Raw genomic sequence first — 12,092 nt, forward strand, 5'->3', positions numbered from 1 at the left:
GCATAGCTGCCCATAATGTCATAGGTTGTAGTGCGAGAAATGAGCTAGTGGGTCGCATGGCCATTCTCCTTTTTCCTAATTATAGAGCTTATTTGATTGAAATTTGCATTAAAAGTGGTGTCAGTTCTATTCTAACGAGGCAATCTTTCCAATTAACCAAACTTGCATTTTGTCTTCATGGTGTCTTTAAAATGCACCTCAATACTTACAAAGAATATGCAGAAGCACACGGGACGGATTATAGAAGCTCATAAAAATAATAGTGTGAGCTTCCCTTCTGCTATGCCTTCAGCAAAAGAAATATTGTCCACCTTAATGGTTTGTAAGCATATGACGCAGTGCTCTCTTGAACAGACTCGACATTTTGCCACTGCTTGTCACAGTTTCCTCTTCCTTGTTTCACGCAATGGCATCTGCTGTATCCATGCGCCAGATATCGAAGCAATGAACTTCAAATGAGAGTCAGCGCCTGTGCATCTCTTTCTTCCACTTGCCTCTGCCTTTCATTTCAAGTACACAGAGTAAGTGCCCGCTGAATAAAAAGATGAAAATGAATAGATGCCAAAAGGTCAAATGCCTCAGCCGGTTTGACTGCAACAACAATAATAAAAAAACAATGCTTAATCAGGCTGCTTTTCATTTTTTTCCCCTCAATACCAGATTCATACCAGTACTCAATACCAGTACTCAATACCAATATCACTTGCATACTCAAGAAACCCGCATTTTCCGCTGACAGATGGATATGTAAAGAGGAAGGGGGGACGGTTAGTGTAGACGAAACAGCTTCTGCTCACCTGAGCGATCTTGTGGATCTGTTCGACTAGCGCTGGCATGACTGCACTGACACTGACGTCAATTAGGTTCTGCATGTAGTGGACAGCCTCTTCGTCGGTCAGGTCCAACCGGAACTTGTCTTGAACCTGCGCTTGGACGAGCGGGGGCACTCAAAACAACTCCTGCACCGATTTTTACTGACCCTGTCAAATCATTTGAATGTAAGACAACAGTTATTAGCGGTAAAAACCCACAAATTTTTGTTTGCTTGTTTCCCCTTTGTAGCAAGTATGAGGCAGCTTCTATAGGAAGTGTCAGAACGATAGATGCAACTTTTCAATGGGAGCCACTTTATATACCGTATTTACTCGAACGGCCTTCACAGGACCGAAGAAAGGTCGACACCACGAGGTGGAAAAGGAAGTCGCCGACTTTATCTGGCAGCAAAGAGAGGGTGGAATGCCTATGACGACGGAGATAAATCAGGTGAAGGCGAGGGAGATCGTAATCATACGAGGCATCGCACGGACTCAGTTCAAGGCCAGCAGGGGCTGGGTCACTTGCTTTATGAAGCGGTTTGGGTTCAGTCTGCAACGGTGGACATCTGTGTGCCAGAAGTTGCCCCCTGACTTCGAGGAGAAGCTGGTCACATTCCAGCGCTTTGCCACCAAGAAGCGGGTGGAAAAGGAGTACCGACTGGCCAGATCAATAATGCCGGTCGGACCTCGGTGTATTTTGGCATGCCTGTGGCCTACACCGAGAATGACAGGTGTGCAAAAGAAGTGAAAGTCAAAACTGCAGGCCACGAGAAGCAGCGCACCACCGTGATGTTGTGTTGCACGGCCGATGGGAAAAGGCTGTCGCCGTGCATTGTTTTTAAGAGGAAGACTCATCTAGCCGGGGAAGTTTTCCCTAAGAATGTCATCGTGCGAGCCTACGAGAATGGTTGGATGAGTGGGGCTCTCGTCGAAGATTGGGACAAAACTGTTTGGCAGTGCTGTGCCGGTGCTCTGCTGTTTAAGGGGTCACTCCTGGTTCTGGACGCCTATCGCGGCCACTTGACAGATGCAGTTAAAGTTCGTGCTTTTGAAGGGCGGTACGGACATAGCGGTAATACCCGGCGGTATGATGAGCCAGCTACATCCGCTTGACGTGGCCATCAACAATCCATTTAAGGGCAGGCTGCGGAAGCATTACGACGACTGGCTGACGGTGCAAGATCACCAGCTGACAGCGATTGGGCGCATCGAGCCAACTGGCGAGCTGGGTCGCCGCGGCACAGGACGAAATTCCGGCCGAGGTAACTGTGCGAGTCTTCCACAAGTGCAGAATATTGAATGCACTGGACGGAAGTGAGGACAGTGCAATGTGGGAAGAGGACAGTGATGCCCACGACGACGACGGGTGAGCATTGAACATGCTACGACAAGCGCCGCAAGCGTAATAAAGTGCATGTTCTAGTTTCAGTCCGGTGCCTTTTTTTGTTCGGCTTACGTTCGAGGTAAGCTTATTTTAATTTTCTGACCTTCTGGATTTCAGGGGTCGGCCTAGATTCGAGTAAATACGGTACCAATCAATGAGCACTAGGAAAAATGTGCAGTTCCCTCGCAGCAAAAGAGTCACGGTGCAAGAAGAAAAGTAATAACAGTGATACCAGCTGAGGGCATGTGCGCACCACGTGCACTACCAAAATGTGCCGTGTGAGTGAAAGTAAAGGTGCCGGAATTCAGCGGGATAGAGGAGGGAAACACCTGGGGAACACTGCTGGCGTCACAGCCACAGCATGCCGTGCACATGGTGCTCTGCCTGTTTAGTGAGGAGTCTAGTGGCAACAGCACTGAACTGCTCAATACAGCCACCGCACTATATATTGCATAGTTACAATTTAAGTTCTAAAACGGAAATGGTTTGTTGTAACCTATAACAGGCGAAGTTTACTTCGTTGTAGCAAGGTGCTAAATAGATGCGTTTTTAGGGGCACTTTCAGTGGGAGTCAAGATTTATTCTTGGATAAAACCAGCGCGAATTCAGACGAAGACAGAAGAAAGTAACCACAAGGACAGCCGCTGGTTACTTCCTTCTGTCTTCGTCCGAATTCGCGCTGGTTTTATCCAAGAATGTCTCAATTCCAACTAGCCCAGCTTGCATTCCTCCTCAAGATTTATCCCTCCATATATTCCTTGCAAGCTGTCTCGTTGAAACACCCACTCACATTCATAAGGCACCACAGCAGAGGGAGTCAATATAGTGGCAAGCTTACCTTTTTGACAGTCTTGTCTGGCTCAAGCGCAATGTCAGGTACACTCGCATCAACCATAAGCGAAAACAGGTTCAGGATTAGGTTGGCATGCCTGAAAGAGAAGCAGAACAACACTGAACACACGCCTGCACTCCGAAGACATGGGTTGCTGCGTAGAGGGCACCTACATTAACGACATCGAGGCTACATCACAACCGGTTGTTTTGTGATGAATGGAAAAAAACACACTTCCACAAGTGCGAACAGGCACTTTCAATGGGGCTGCTCTGCCTAATAGTGGAACCTCCATAAGCAAGCACTCTGCTTTGCTTAGGCACTGTCATGGCTAGCTGGCCTGCAGGCACATGCAGTAGTACGCAGCAGCAGAACATTCCGCCCCTTTTCCTTTGTCCACGGGAATGCCGACAAACCTGGCGGCCAGCCCCCCAGTGCCCAGTGAGAGCTCCCCCCCACTTACCTGCGTAGGTGCAGGAATGCCGTGTAGCACTGCTTGCGGAACTCCTGGTAGTGCTCCGAGTTGATGCCGCCCATGGCCTCCACCATCTCCTTGCTCAGCTTCATGGGCGGCGGCAGGGGCTTGGGGTCCCGGCCCAGTATGTAGCCAAAGTCAATGTGGAACAGCTTCCCTGGGCATTTGACGAGGAGAGGCGAGGAGAGGAGGAGGAGGAAGAAGGAAAAAATTCCCCGCATTTCCCCGAGGGGAAGAATGTGAAAGTGCGAATGCACGAGTTGAATTTGCGCAGTTCGGTAATGTTCGCGAAAGAGAGATCACACACACACACACAACTACAAAGAAAGAAAGATGCATTTATTCACAGACACCTATTTGTGTTGTCGTTGTACTTGATTGCTAGGGCGGATCTCAGCTTTGAAATTTCGTGTCAGTACTCCTTTAAGCAGGTGCATTAGCCCTTCTCACGCCCGATTCTTGGCCAATCCCCCACGTGGGTATGTGCCATGTCAGCGGCCAGGCAGCGCGCGCCCATCTCCCCCCGTTGCCAAGGTAGACGAGGAGATTCCTGACCAATCCCCCACGTGGGTATGTGCCATGTCAGCGGCCAGGCTGCGCGCGCCCATCTCCACGTGCGCGGACATCGCCGGTGGACGCAGGTTCAGGGTCGCTTAAGAAGTGCATTGCACTTAAAAAATGCCCTCATCCATCACCGCCAAACAAATGGCCCTCCTTTGTATTACAGTTTGAGCGAACTGACAGCAGTCACCTGGCCACGCATTGTCGAAAATGCCGTTGTATCCAATCACTTGAAAGTGGTACTTGTGCAGGGTGATATTGCAAGCGGAAGGCGCAAGAAATCTGTTACGCCTCCATGATTAAGAGCAGCAGTGACATCAGCGTATTTTTGTTTCACTGCCAAAAAAAGAAGTGCCATATCTTGAATTGTTGGATTTTTTTTTTTTTTTGTTCTGTTGCACTTTTCCTCCTCATGACTCCCTGTGCAAGTGGTACATAACCACATGCCATCCCATGAAAATACCATTCCGTTGCTAACCGGTACCTCGCCCTGTTTCACGTCCCGTTCTTCAGTTTTTTGGCCCAGGTCGCCCCCCCACTGGCAATTTCCATTAGTTCCTGAGAATTTTGAATGTTAAGAAAAGCCTGTATGCTTTGAGCAGTATAGACGTGTTGCAAACTGAATAAAATCTGCAAAAATCACGGGCAGATGATGCCAAGCATCAAATGTCTTCCCACACTACCAATTGAAATCCTCATTAAATGAAGACAACAATAACGGTGCACATACAAACAAGCTTACCACGAGCGTCATTAAAGCACTACGTGGGCCACGTTAAGCGCGCTCGGTTAATATCCTTCCCCTTGGGCACTTGGACCACTGCATTGCAGCAAGCTGCATGCTTGCATGCCTTAGTGGCGCAACTGTTTTTAGCCTCTCACTCTGAAGACTTTCTGCCAGCAACGCGACAGGAACATGTGACGAAGAAACAAGCTGAAGATTTATCGAGATAGTTACCCGTCTTTGTTAAGAGCAGGTTGTCAAGATGGCGGTCACCAACGCTGAGGAGGTAAGTGATGACACAGTAGCCAGCTGCAAAAAAAAAAGAGACATTGAGAAAAACCGGGAAAAGATTGGCAGTTTTTCCACAGTTTCCTTAATTAAATCAAACAGGACATGGTTTTAGTATTTTTCTCCTTCCAGTTTTTTTTTTATGTGCACAGCCACTCCCGCATCTCGCAGCTTCTGCTGCCACATCCCAAAGCAGCCATTATCAGCCGTGGCAGCCGAAGCTAATGAAGCCAGTTCCTTGCAAGTAGAACTTGTGTGCCAGTTTTGGCCGGCACCCCTTTTTGCAAACAAGCCGGAGCAGCAGATGGGACTCACCACACGACTTCACGTAGGTGTCCATCACCTCTGGAGAGATGCCGTACGGACCCGTCTCGGACGGAGCATGCTTCCTGAAAAACTTCTGGATGGTGTCCTCCATTCTTAGGACGTCAGCAACAGATGTGGACTCAATGTACTGCACAAAGCCTGCGCAGAAAATGTTCCATGAAATATTGTTGCAGTGCAAGGAAAGAACATGCCATAAATTAAAGCCGTTCCACTCCATGTGAAAGCTGTCGGAAGTGCAGAGCAGTGATTCGCCATAGTTGGCTGTAGCGCTGTTATCCGCTCACTGCTACCACCCAATGCAATTCAAATTTCCCGCCTTCGCAGTGCTCGCGCGCCCCCTGCCTGAAACAGCGCCAGCGGGAGTTGTGTTCTTTTTGTCCTTGCTTTTCCTCCCGCACGTGCCGGCATTGCACTGCCACTTTTTTTCGCTTACTATCATAAAAACCAACCCAACGAGCGTTCCTAACTAAATGAATGCGGGCGCTCCCGGCTAATTACGTATATTTTTCCTCAAATGTACCCGCAGTTTTTTTTTTTTTTTTTTCCGCTAAACAACGGGGAGATGTATGACAAGCGCCAGTGGTTCACGAGTTTCGAACGCTTATGACTATATAAACCGCTTGGTTTTCGAAGCCTCTGGGTTACACCGCGACGACAGCCGCTACGATGGAACACCGTGGGGCTCTATTTCGGTCCAGCGAGCGAACGACGATGACAAGGCGAGCCCTTAAAGTGCTCTGCAGTTGAAACAAATTTGTTAATTCCTGAACTAACCTTTCCGTGAATGGAACCAAACCTGAAGTTTTAGGATATTTAACAAGTAGTTAGACATGGGACACGAGAAATGAATTTCACAGCGTGCCTCAGCTGCAGCACTATTTTGCCACTGTTGCCACACAGCACTGGTCCACTTGTTACGCCTGCCGCATGATTTGCTAAAATCACTTTTTGTGGTTACCACTCTAAGCAAGCTCCGCCAATTCCCATATTGTGGTATCATATACATGGTATCATACACCATTGTATCATAAATCATAGTGTGCTAGGATGCACAGGGCAACGATACCCGCTCTCGCACTCTTTTGGCCATTTTCTGCGACGATAAACAACTGCTGCTGTTCCAAGCAGTACATTTGTAGTCACGGCACTGGAATCTACCAATATGGGCCAACTGGTTTTTGCATTTTATGTATACATTCAAAACAGCATCAGCACAAAGTTTTTGTGCCGCGTTTCTTTCATGCAAGTGAATGCAATAGCATAATATCTGCAGGCCCTATAATTGTAGAAGGGCACTGTAGATGGCCACAACTGATGGCCGATCGCAGCGCAAATAATTATACACATTAAACGCCGTTGGTAATGCCAGTTTTGGTTTCAAAGAAACCCAGCACTCGGGTGGCCGCCTTCACGAGATAGCCTTCGCAACATCAATGTTTTTGGTTGGGGGGGGGCACCCGCATTGAATGGCGATATTCCCTTCCCAGAGAGGCACAAGCTCGGCACTACTGGAGCGATGCAGAACGTCAATTAAACGTGTTGTTACGCTGCGCCCAACATCTAAACCAACCCAAACGATACCGAACCGCTTTTGTTTATGAAAAGAATGCGCACAATTGAGCTAGGAGGACATTTCACCGTAAAAAAATCACGGCTCTAGGAAATAAAATACCGGCATTCCTGGGGCTCAAACCTGGGACACTGATTCCAAAACCCTAGACTACAGAGGCAGAATAGCACAGCCCTTTCACCAGCTGCATAAAAGAACAGAAGGAGTGTTGCAAGCGAAGCAGTGGATGGTGCTGGGTGCACACAGGAAATGCCGGGCTTGCACCCACAAGAGAACGGAATCTCACCATTGGATGGCGTCCGTTCCAAACGCTACGGGGCATGGCCAGCAGGAACATGGCACTGGCGGGAGCCACGACACAGCACAAGTAGGTGCGGCTAGAGCTCAATGCCACTTGTTATAGCTCATTACCACTTGCGGCCCGACAACAAGGTTACGCACGCAGAAAAATGAGTGATAATCTGGGTAAAAATTGTGCTATAGAGTGCTATCAATTGTGCTGTCCAGTATCTGCTATGATGGAATGACTAAGCCTCTCTACGCAGAAAGACCCGGCTGCCCCGAACACTTTGAAACCACTGCCACAGTCGCGCCCCTCCCTACTGGTGCAAGTAATCAGGCCCTGCCAACATGGCATACCCTGACTGGCGTGCCACTCACGACACAGTGCCATGCATGCCACCTGACATCAACAGTATGGCTGCCAAGCCCTCCTCACATCACATGGGCTTGTATGACAAAGGGGCTCTGTTCTTGTCTTTGTTGCACACGGAAAGGTTAAAATTGAGTTAAAAAACGTTGCATGATGCGGTTAGAGCACTTTAAAGAGGACATCTCCAAATACACAGGAACCTATTTACATAGTTGTCTCAGCCTCAGCACTACATTAAGGCCAGCTCAGCAGGTCTACATATCTTTAGAACCAGTCAAGAACCTATACACATTGTCCTCTTCGCATAAACTGAGCAAGAAGGCAGCAAGAGGGAGTGCCCTGGAACACAGCTAAACTAAAACAAAAAGGCTCTGACATCCCACCATGTTGGTGCTTAATGATTACAATGACTGCCTAGACAGTGGCTCGTACCATGCTTCGTGCTTGTGGCCAGAACACAGTATGGCGTCAGCTTCAAGTCAAGGTTTTCCTTCCTGAGCAACTGCAAGACAAGAGGAACAAACACGAGAGGCACTGTTTAGTGGTCACGCTTTACAAGGACCGCTGAAAGAGACGGAGTGCAAATGTGCCATAGTGCCAGTTTAAGAAAAGGACTGTGTTGGGCAAAGCACAAACAAAACTTGGACAAGGAAGACCACAGGACAAGTTTTGTTTGCACTTTACCCAACATGAATCTACCAACACACCCAACTCGTAGTTCTCCTTAGGAAAAGGAGGCCCAAGAGAGCAGAGGAGAAAGGGAGAAGAGACCTTATCCATGAGCGTGATGGTCTGCAGGATGAGCTGGTCCTGGCGCAGGTCGTCGCCGTGCTTGAAGATGGCCACGTACTCCCCGTCCCCCTCTTTGCCCTCCTGGGTGGCAGTGGTGAGGAAGGTGAGGCGGCAGGGCATGAGGGCCGACTTGAACAGGGCCGCCTTGGCAGGCACCAGGCCGTGCACGCGCACGCTTGGGTCCAGGGGCAGCGGCAGGGGCTCCGGGAAGTGCACCAGCTGCTGCTGGGGCTCCTGCTCCAGCAGCAGCGCGTGCAGCTTCTCCATCTGTAGCGTCCCAGAGAACATCGCAAAGGGTGACCAACTCGAATGCCATCACACACACACACCAGAGTCAAGGCCTTTGGCCGTGAACTGTGCCATTCATTTCACTGGTGTGCAATGAATGACACAGAATATAGCGCACCAGGCTAGATACTGGCTCAAATTCGTTGAAATGCAACCGCTGCTTCAAGGAGGCAAGCACACGGCTTGAGGAACGCCATGACTTGTGCCACGGCATTTGCTTTTATCCAGGGGCCCTTTCCACTTCACAGGCATGCGACAGGAACAAGAAGCGCCACGTAGCTGCACAGTTAGGCAGACCAATATGTATATATTCCACAAGTCTCCTCGAATAAGGGGGGGCCCCAGATCAAGAAAAAAAAAAAAAACATGGAAATTGCTGTTGAAAATTTGCACCAAAGTCAGCATCCCACATGCCCAGTCAAGTGATAGCTATGTTTACACTTCCAGCTGCTTCTCTGTGTGGCTGAAATTATGGTGAATGGCATGGTGCAAAATGAATGGCAGCCAGCTTGGTTTTCTTTCCATCAGCCCAGTAAACTTGGTTTCATTAAGTTCAGTTGTATCTGTGCGCGTAGAGACATGTGCATATGCATGCATGCACGTGTGAACCTAAGTAGCGCTTGGGACATTCAGTGGCTGCAACAGTCACTTTTCGGACTGGTTGTTCTAAGCAAATGCCTGGCAAAACAAAGTTCTTTCACCTTCTGATGGCTTCGTTAAATTTAACACACCCAATCCTCGATTTTCTGAGAAATTCAACCTGTTTTTGTGTTTTTTTTTTGTCAGTGCCAACTGTTAATTCCAATTCTTTTTGAAGCTCTTTTAGCTATAACACATTGGCTTCACATTTTCATTGAGTGCCTACTAAAGCATGTCTAGGAGGTAGCCCACATTTACACTAAATTATCCTTCACTTTATTACGCTCCAAGCACATGAGCAGCAAAGTGCGTGGAAACAAACCTTTTTTTGCCGGTTGCCGTTTTCCCTGGCAACAACCTTCATGATGTTCACTAAGTGGTTCACAAAGATGCGCTGCCTGTCCAGCATAGAGCGCCTCTGTCGATACTCCCAGTTCCCCTACAAAGGCAGGGGGGAAGCGGTACAGGGCAGGGGGTCAGTCACCTTCAAGTGGCACAAAGCAACAAGAAGGACACAATCGAAAACAAATAAAACAAGCAAGTGGCGAGAAATACCACACTGCACTATGCATAGTGCCCAATGACGTTTCACCCGTACAATGTTTAGGATTTTGCATGCAGAGGAACTCACGCGCTAGGAGGATGACGTGACAGGAGGTGTTCAAAACTACATAAACAGAGTGGGGAAATGCAGTTAAAAAGCAAAGCCCTAGGTTTCAACTGCAGCCTTCAAGGGTTCTTTGTACCCATCTGTCGAAAAACCTTTGCCATAGCGTACCACATTTTCTCAATTCTAAGCACCCTGACACACTTTTGCAAAAAGGCTGTTTCACAAAGTTTAGGTTTTAATATGGATAAGCCTCGAATCTAAGTGCTTCGCCCCACTTCAAGTACCACAGGTTTTTAAGAAAGGGGGAGGGGGAGCTGAGGATGGAGAAATATGGAAAGCTTAAAATGTGACTTTTTATTGTCACGATAAAAGGATGCTTCAAAAACACAACTGAATAACTGAAACAAGTTGCTCATAAGTGTAGCGTAATTTATTGCTTCTCCACTAGATGAAGCACATGTGTTAGAATTGCTCCTGGAAAGAGTAGCTTACATTTTACACGTTAACAAACCAATAAACACAGTAAAACCTGGATACAGTAGTCACAAGCATGAAAAACATTACACGGTTTGGGCTGATTTGGTTGGGAAAACCTCAAATTGTTTGGAAAATTCAGTGTCTAGTATATTTCCAGCAGAAATTTCCACTGCTTTGACACTGCTTCAAAGTTTCAGTCATTAAATAAAAAATGCCTCAGTTATTCAATTTTGCTTATAGAAAAGTTCAGCCTTGTTCAGGCCTTCATAGGCATTATTTAATGACAGGATTTCCCTAATGTCAGCTCCTCAGGTGAGGAACACCAATTGACCACATTAACCCACAACCAGGATCGGCAGCAAAACAAGAGTGTCAAAGTCGCTTCTGGTAACTACAGTACTGTACTTTGACCAATCAGAACCCTGCTATAGTTCATTGTGCCATGTTCACAAGAAAATCAGCAGTCTCAAAGACATAGGCTGTCATTTGCAATGGAGCCACTAGGAAAATGGCAGAAAATTAGAGTTATTACTGTAATCAAAACACCCACACAGTTTGTGTGCTGCATTTGTTGCTACATTCCTACATTCCCCCCCCCCCCCCCCTTTTTTTTCTCGAGATGAATCTTTCTTCATGCAGTTAAGCAAGCATGTATTTATCCACAAGGAGGCCTTAACAATGGTGTGGCATTAAGTAGGAACATGAAAGCAACTGTAACACATTTCTTAGTCCCGTGTTTTAAGAAATAACAGAAAAGTTTCGAGTTGGGCAAAGCCAAAGGACACAAGAAAGACAGCTCAGTAATTTTTATTTTGTGCGACCACCCCAAAGTTCACATTGCACAGGGCACTCAGATGACGATTTTATAATCTCTATCCAAGAATTCCTGCATGTTTTCTCAGTTTTACAATTTAGTAAATAAAACTGCTTTATCTACTGCTTTCCCATGAACTCTACAACACCAGACACTCTGCTTAATTGCTTATGTTTCTGGCATTGAATCAGTATAATCTCTTAGCACTAGGAAATAAAAAAAAACAAAGAAAGGGAGACAACACCAACAGAGAAAAATGTGCCAACCTTTTGCAGACGGTGCAAGAACCTCTTCATGACATTGGCGTACATTTCTTTCACTTTGGAGTCTTTGACAACGCTGTCCTGATCATCAGTCTCCACATACAGGTACCTGTACAGAAAACAGTGTGCCCCGTAAATCGTCATCATCATCTCTGCTCAGAAAGACAATGCGGATAATGACTACCTTTACTGGTCTGCTTGATGTCAAGCTTAGCGAAGCTACTTTTCTAGTCCACTCTAGTGGCTTGTACATGAACAGCGATGAGCAGTAGGAGGGGGGCCAAAGTGGAGCGTACCAGTAGAAATAATTGGCAAGTGCATCGCTGGTGCAGGCTTTGTTGATGAGGAACGTTGCAAGGTCACACTGCGTCAGGAAAACAAGACATCAGGCAGGCCTTTGTGCAAGTACCGAAAAACCTGTTGTTTCTCCAACTAAGACGTAATCAGAACTTCTCAGAGGGTTCGCACCTGTAGCTAATAATATTCACAAACCCTTGGGGCCGAAATTTTCATACTGTCAAATTGAACGCAAAAGAGCAGGGGGGCCTCGCTCGCTGTCTTTGACACTCTTCACAAATGAT

At 47.3% G+C, this 12,092-nt stretch overlaps 1 protein-coding gene across 1 annotated transcript in view; it reads right to left on the reverse strand.

Moving 5' to 3' along the window:
* The window catches only part of Pi3k59f (phosphatidylinositol 3-kinase 59F), a 30,448-nt gene that overhangs the window by 2,785 nt on the left and 15,571 nt on the right, over nucleotides 1-12,092 (reverse strand). Inside the window, exons 11-20 of the mRNA XM_077699369.1 lie at nucleotides 11,808-11,875; nucleotides 11,515-11,620; nucleotides 9,670-9,786; nucleotides 8,400-8,687; nucleotides 8,061-8,130; nucleotides 5,395-5,544; nucleotides 5,026-5,100; nucleotides 3,495-3,663; nucleotides 3,038-3,128; nucleotides 798-923 (exon numbers count right to left, since the gene is read on the reverse strand). Of these exons, the coding sequence (XP_077555495.1) occupies nucleotides 798-923; nucleotides 3,038-3,128; nucleotides 3,495-3,663; nucleotides 5,026-5,100; nucleotides 5,395-5,544; nucleotides 8,061-8,130; nucleotides 8,400-8,687; nucleotides 9,670-9,786; nucleotides 11,515-11,620; nucleotides 11,808-11,875 (1,260 nt within the window). The remainder of the gene's footprint in view (nucleotides 1-797; nucleotides 924-3,037; nucleotides 3,129-3,494; nucleotides 3,664-5,025; nucleotides 5,101-5,394; nucleotides 5,545-8,060; nucleotides 8,131-8,399; nucleotides 8,688-9,669; nucleotides 9,787-11,514; nucleotides 11,621-11,807; nucleotides 11,876-12,092) is intronic.

Source organism: Haemaphysalis longicornis, unplaced genomic scaffold (assembly GCF_048455015.1).
Source record: "Haemaphysalis longicornis isolate Haplotype H1 unplaced genomic scaffold, Haemaphysalis longicornis Haplotype H1 scaffold_2, whole genome shotgun sequence".
Classification (NCBI taxonomy): domain Eukaryota; kingdom Metazoa; phylum Arthropoda; class Arachnida; order Ixodida; family Ixodidae; genus Haemaphysalis; species Haemaphysalis longicornis.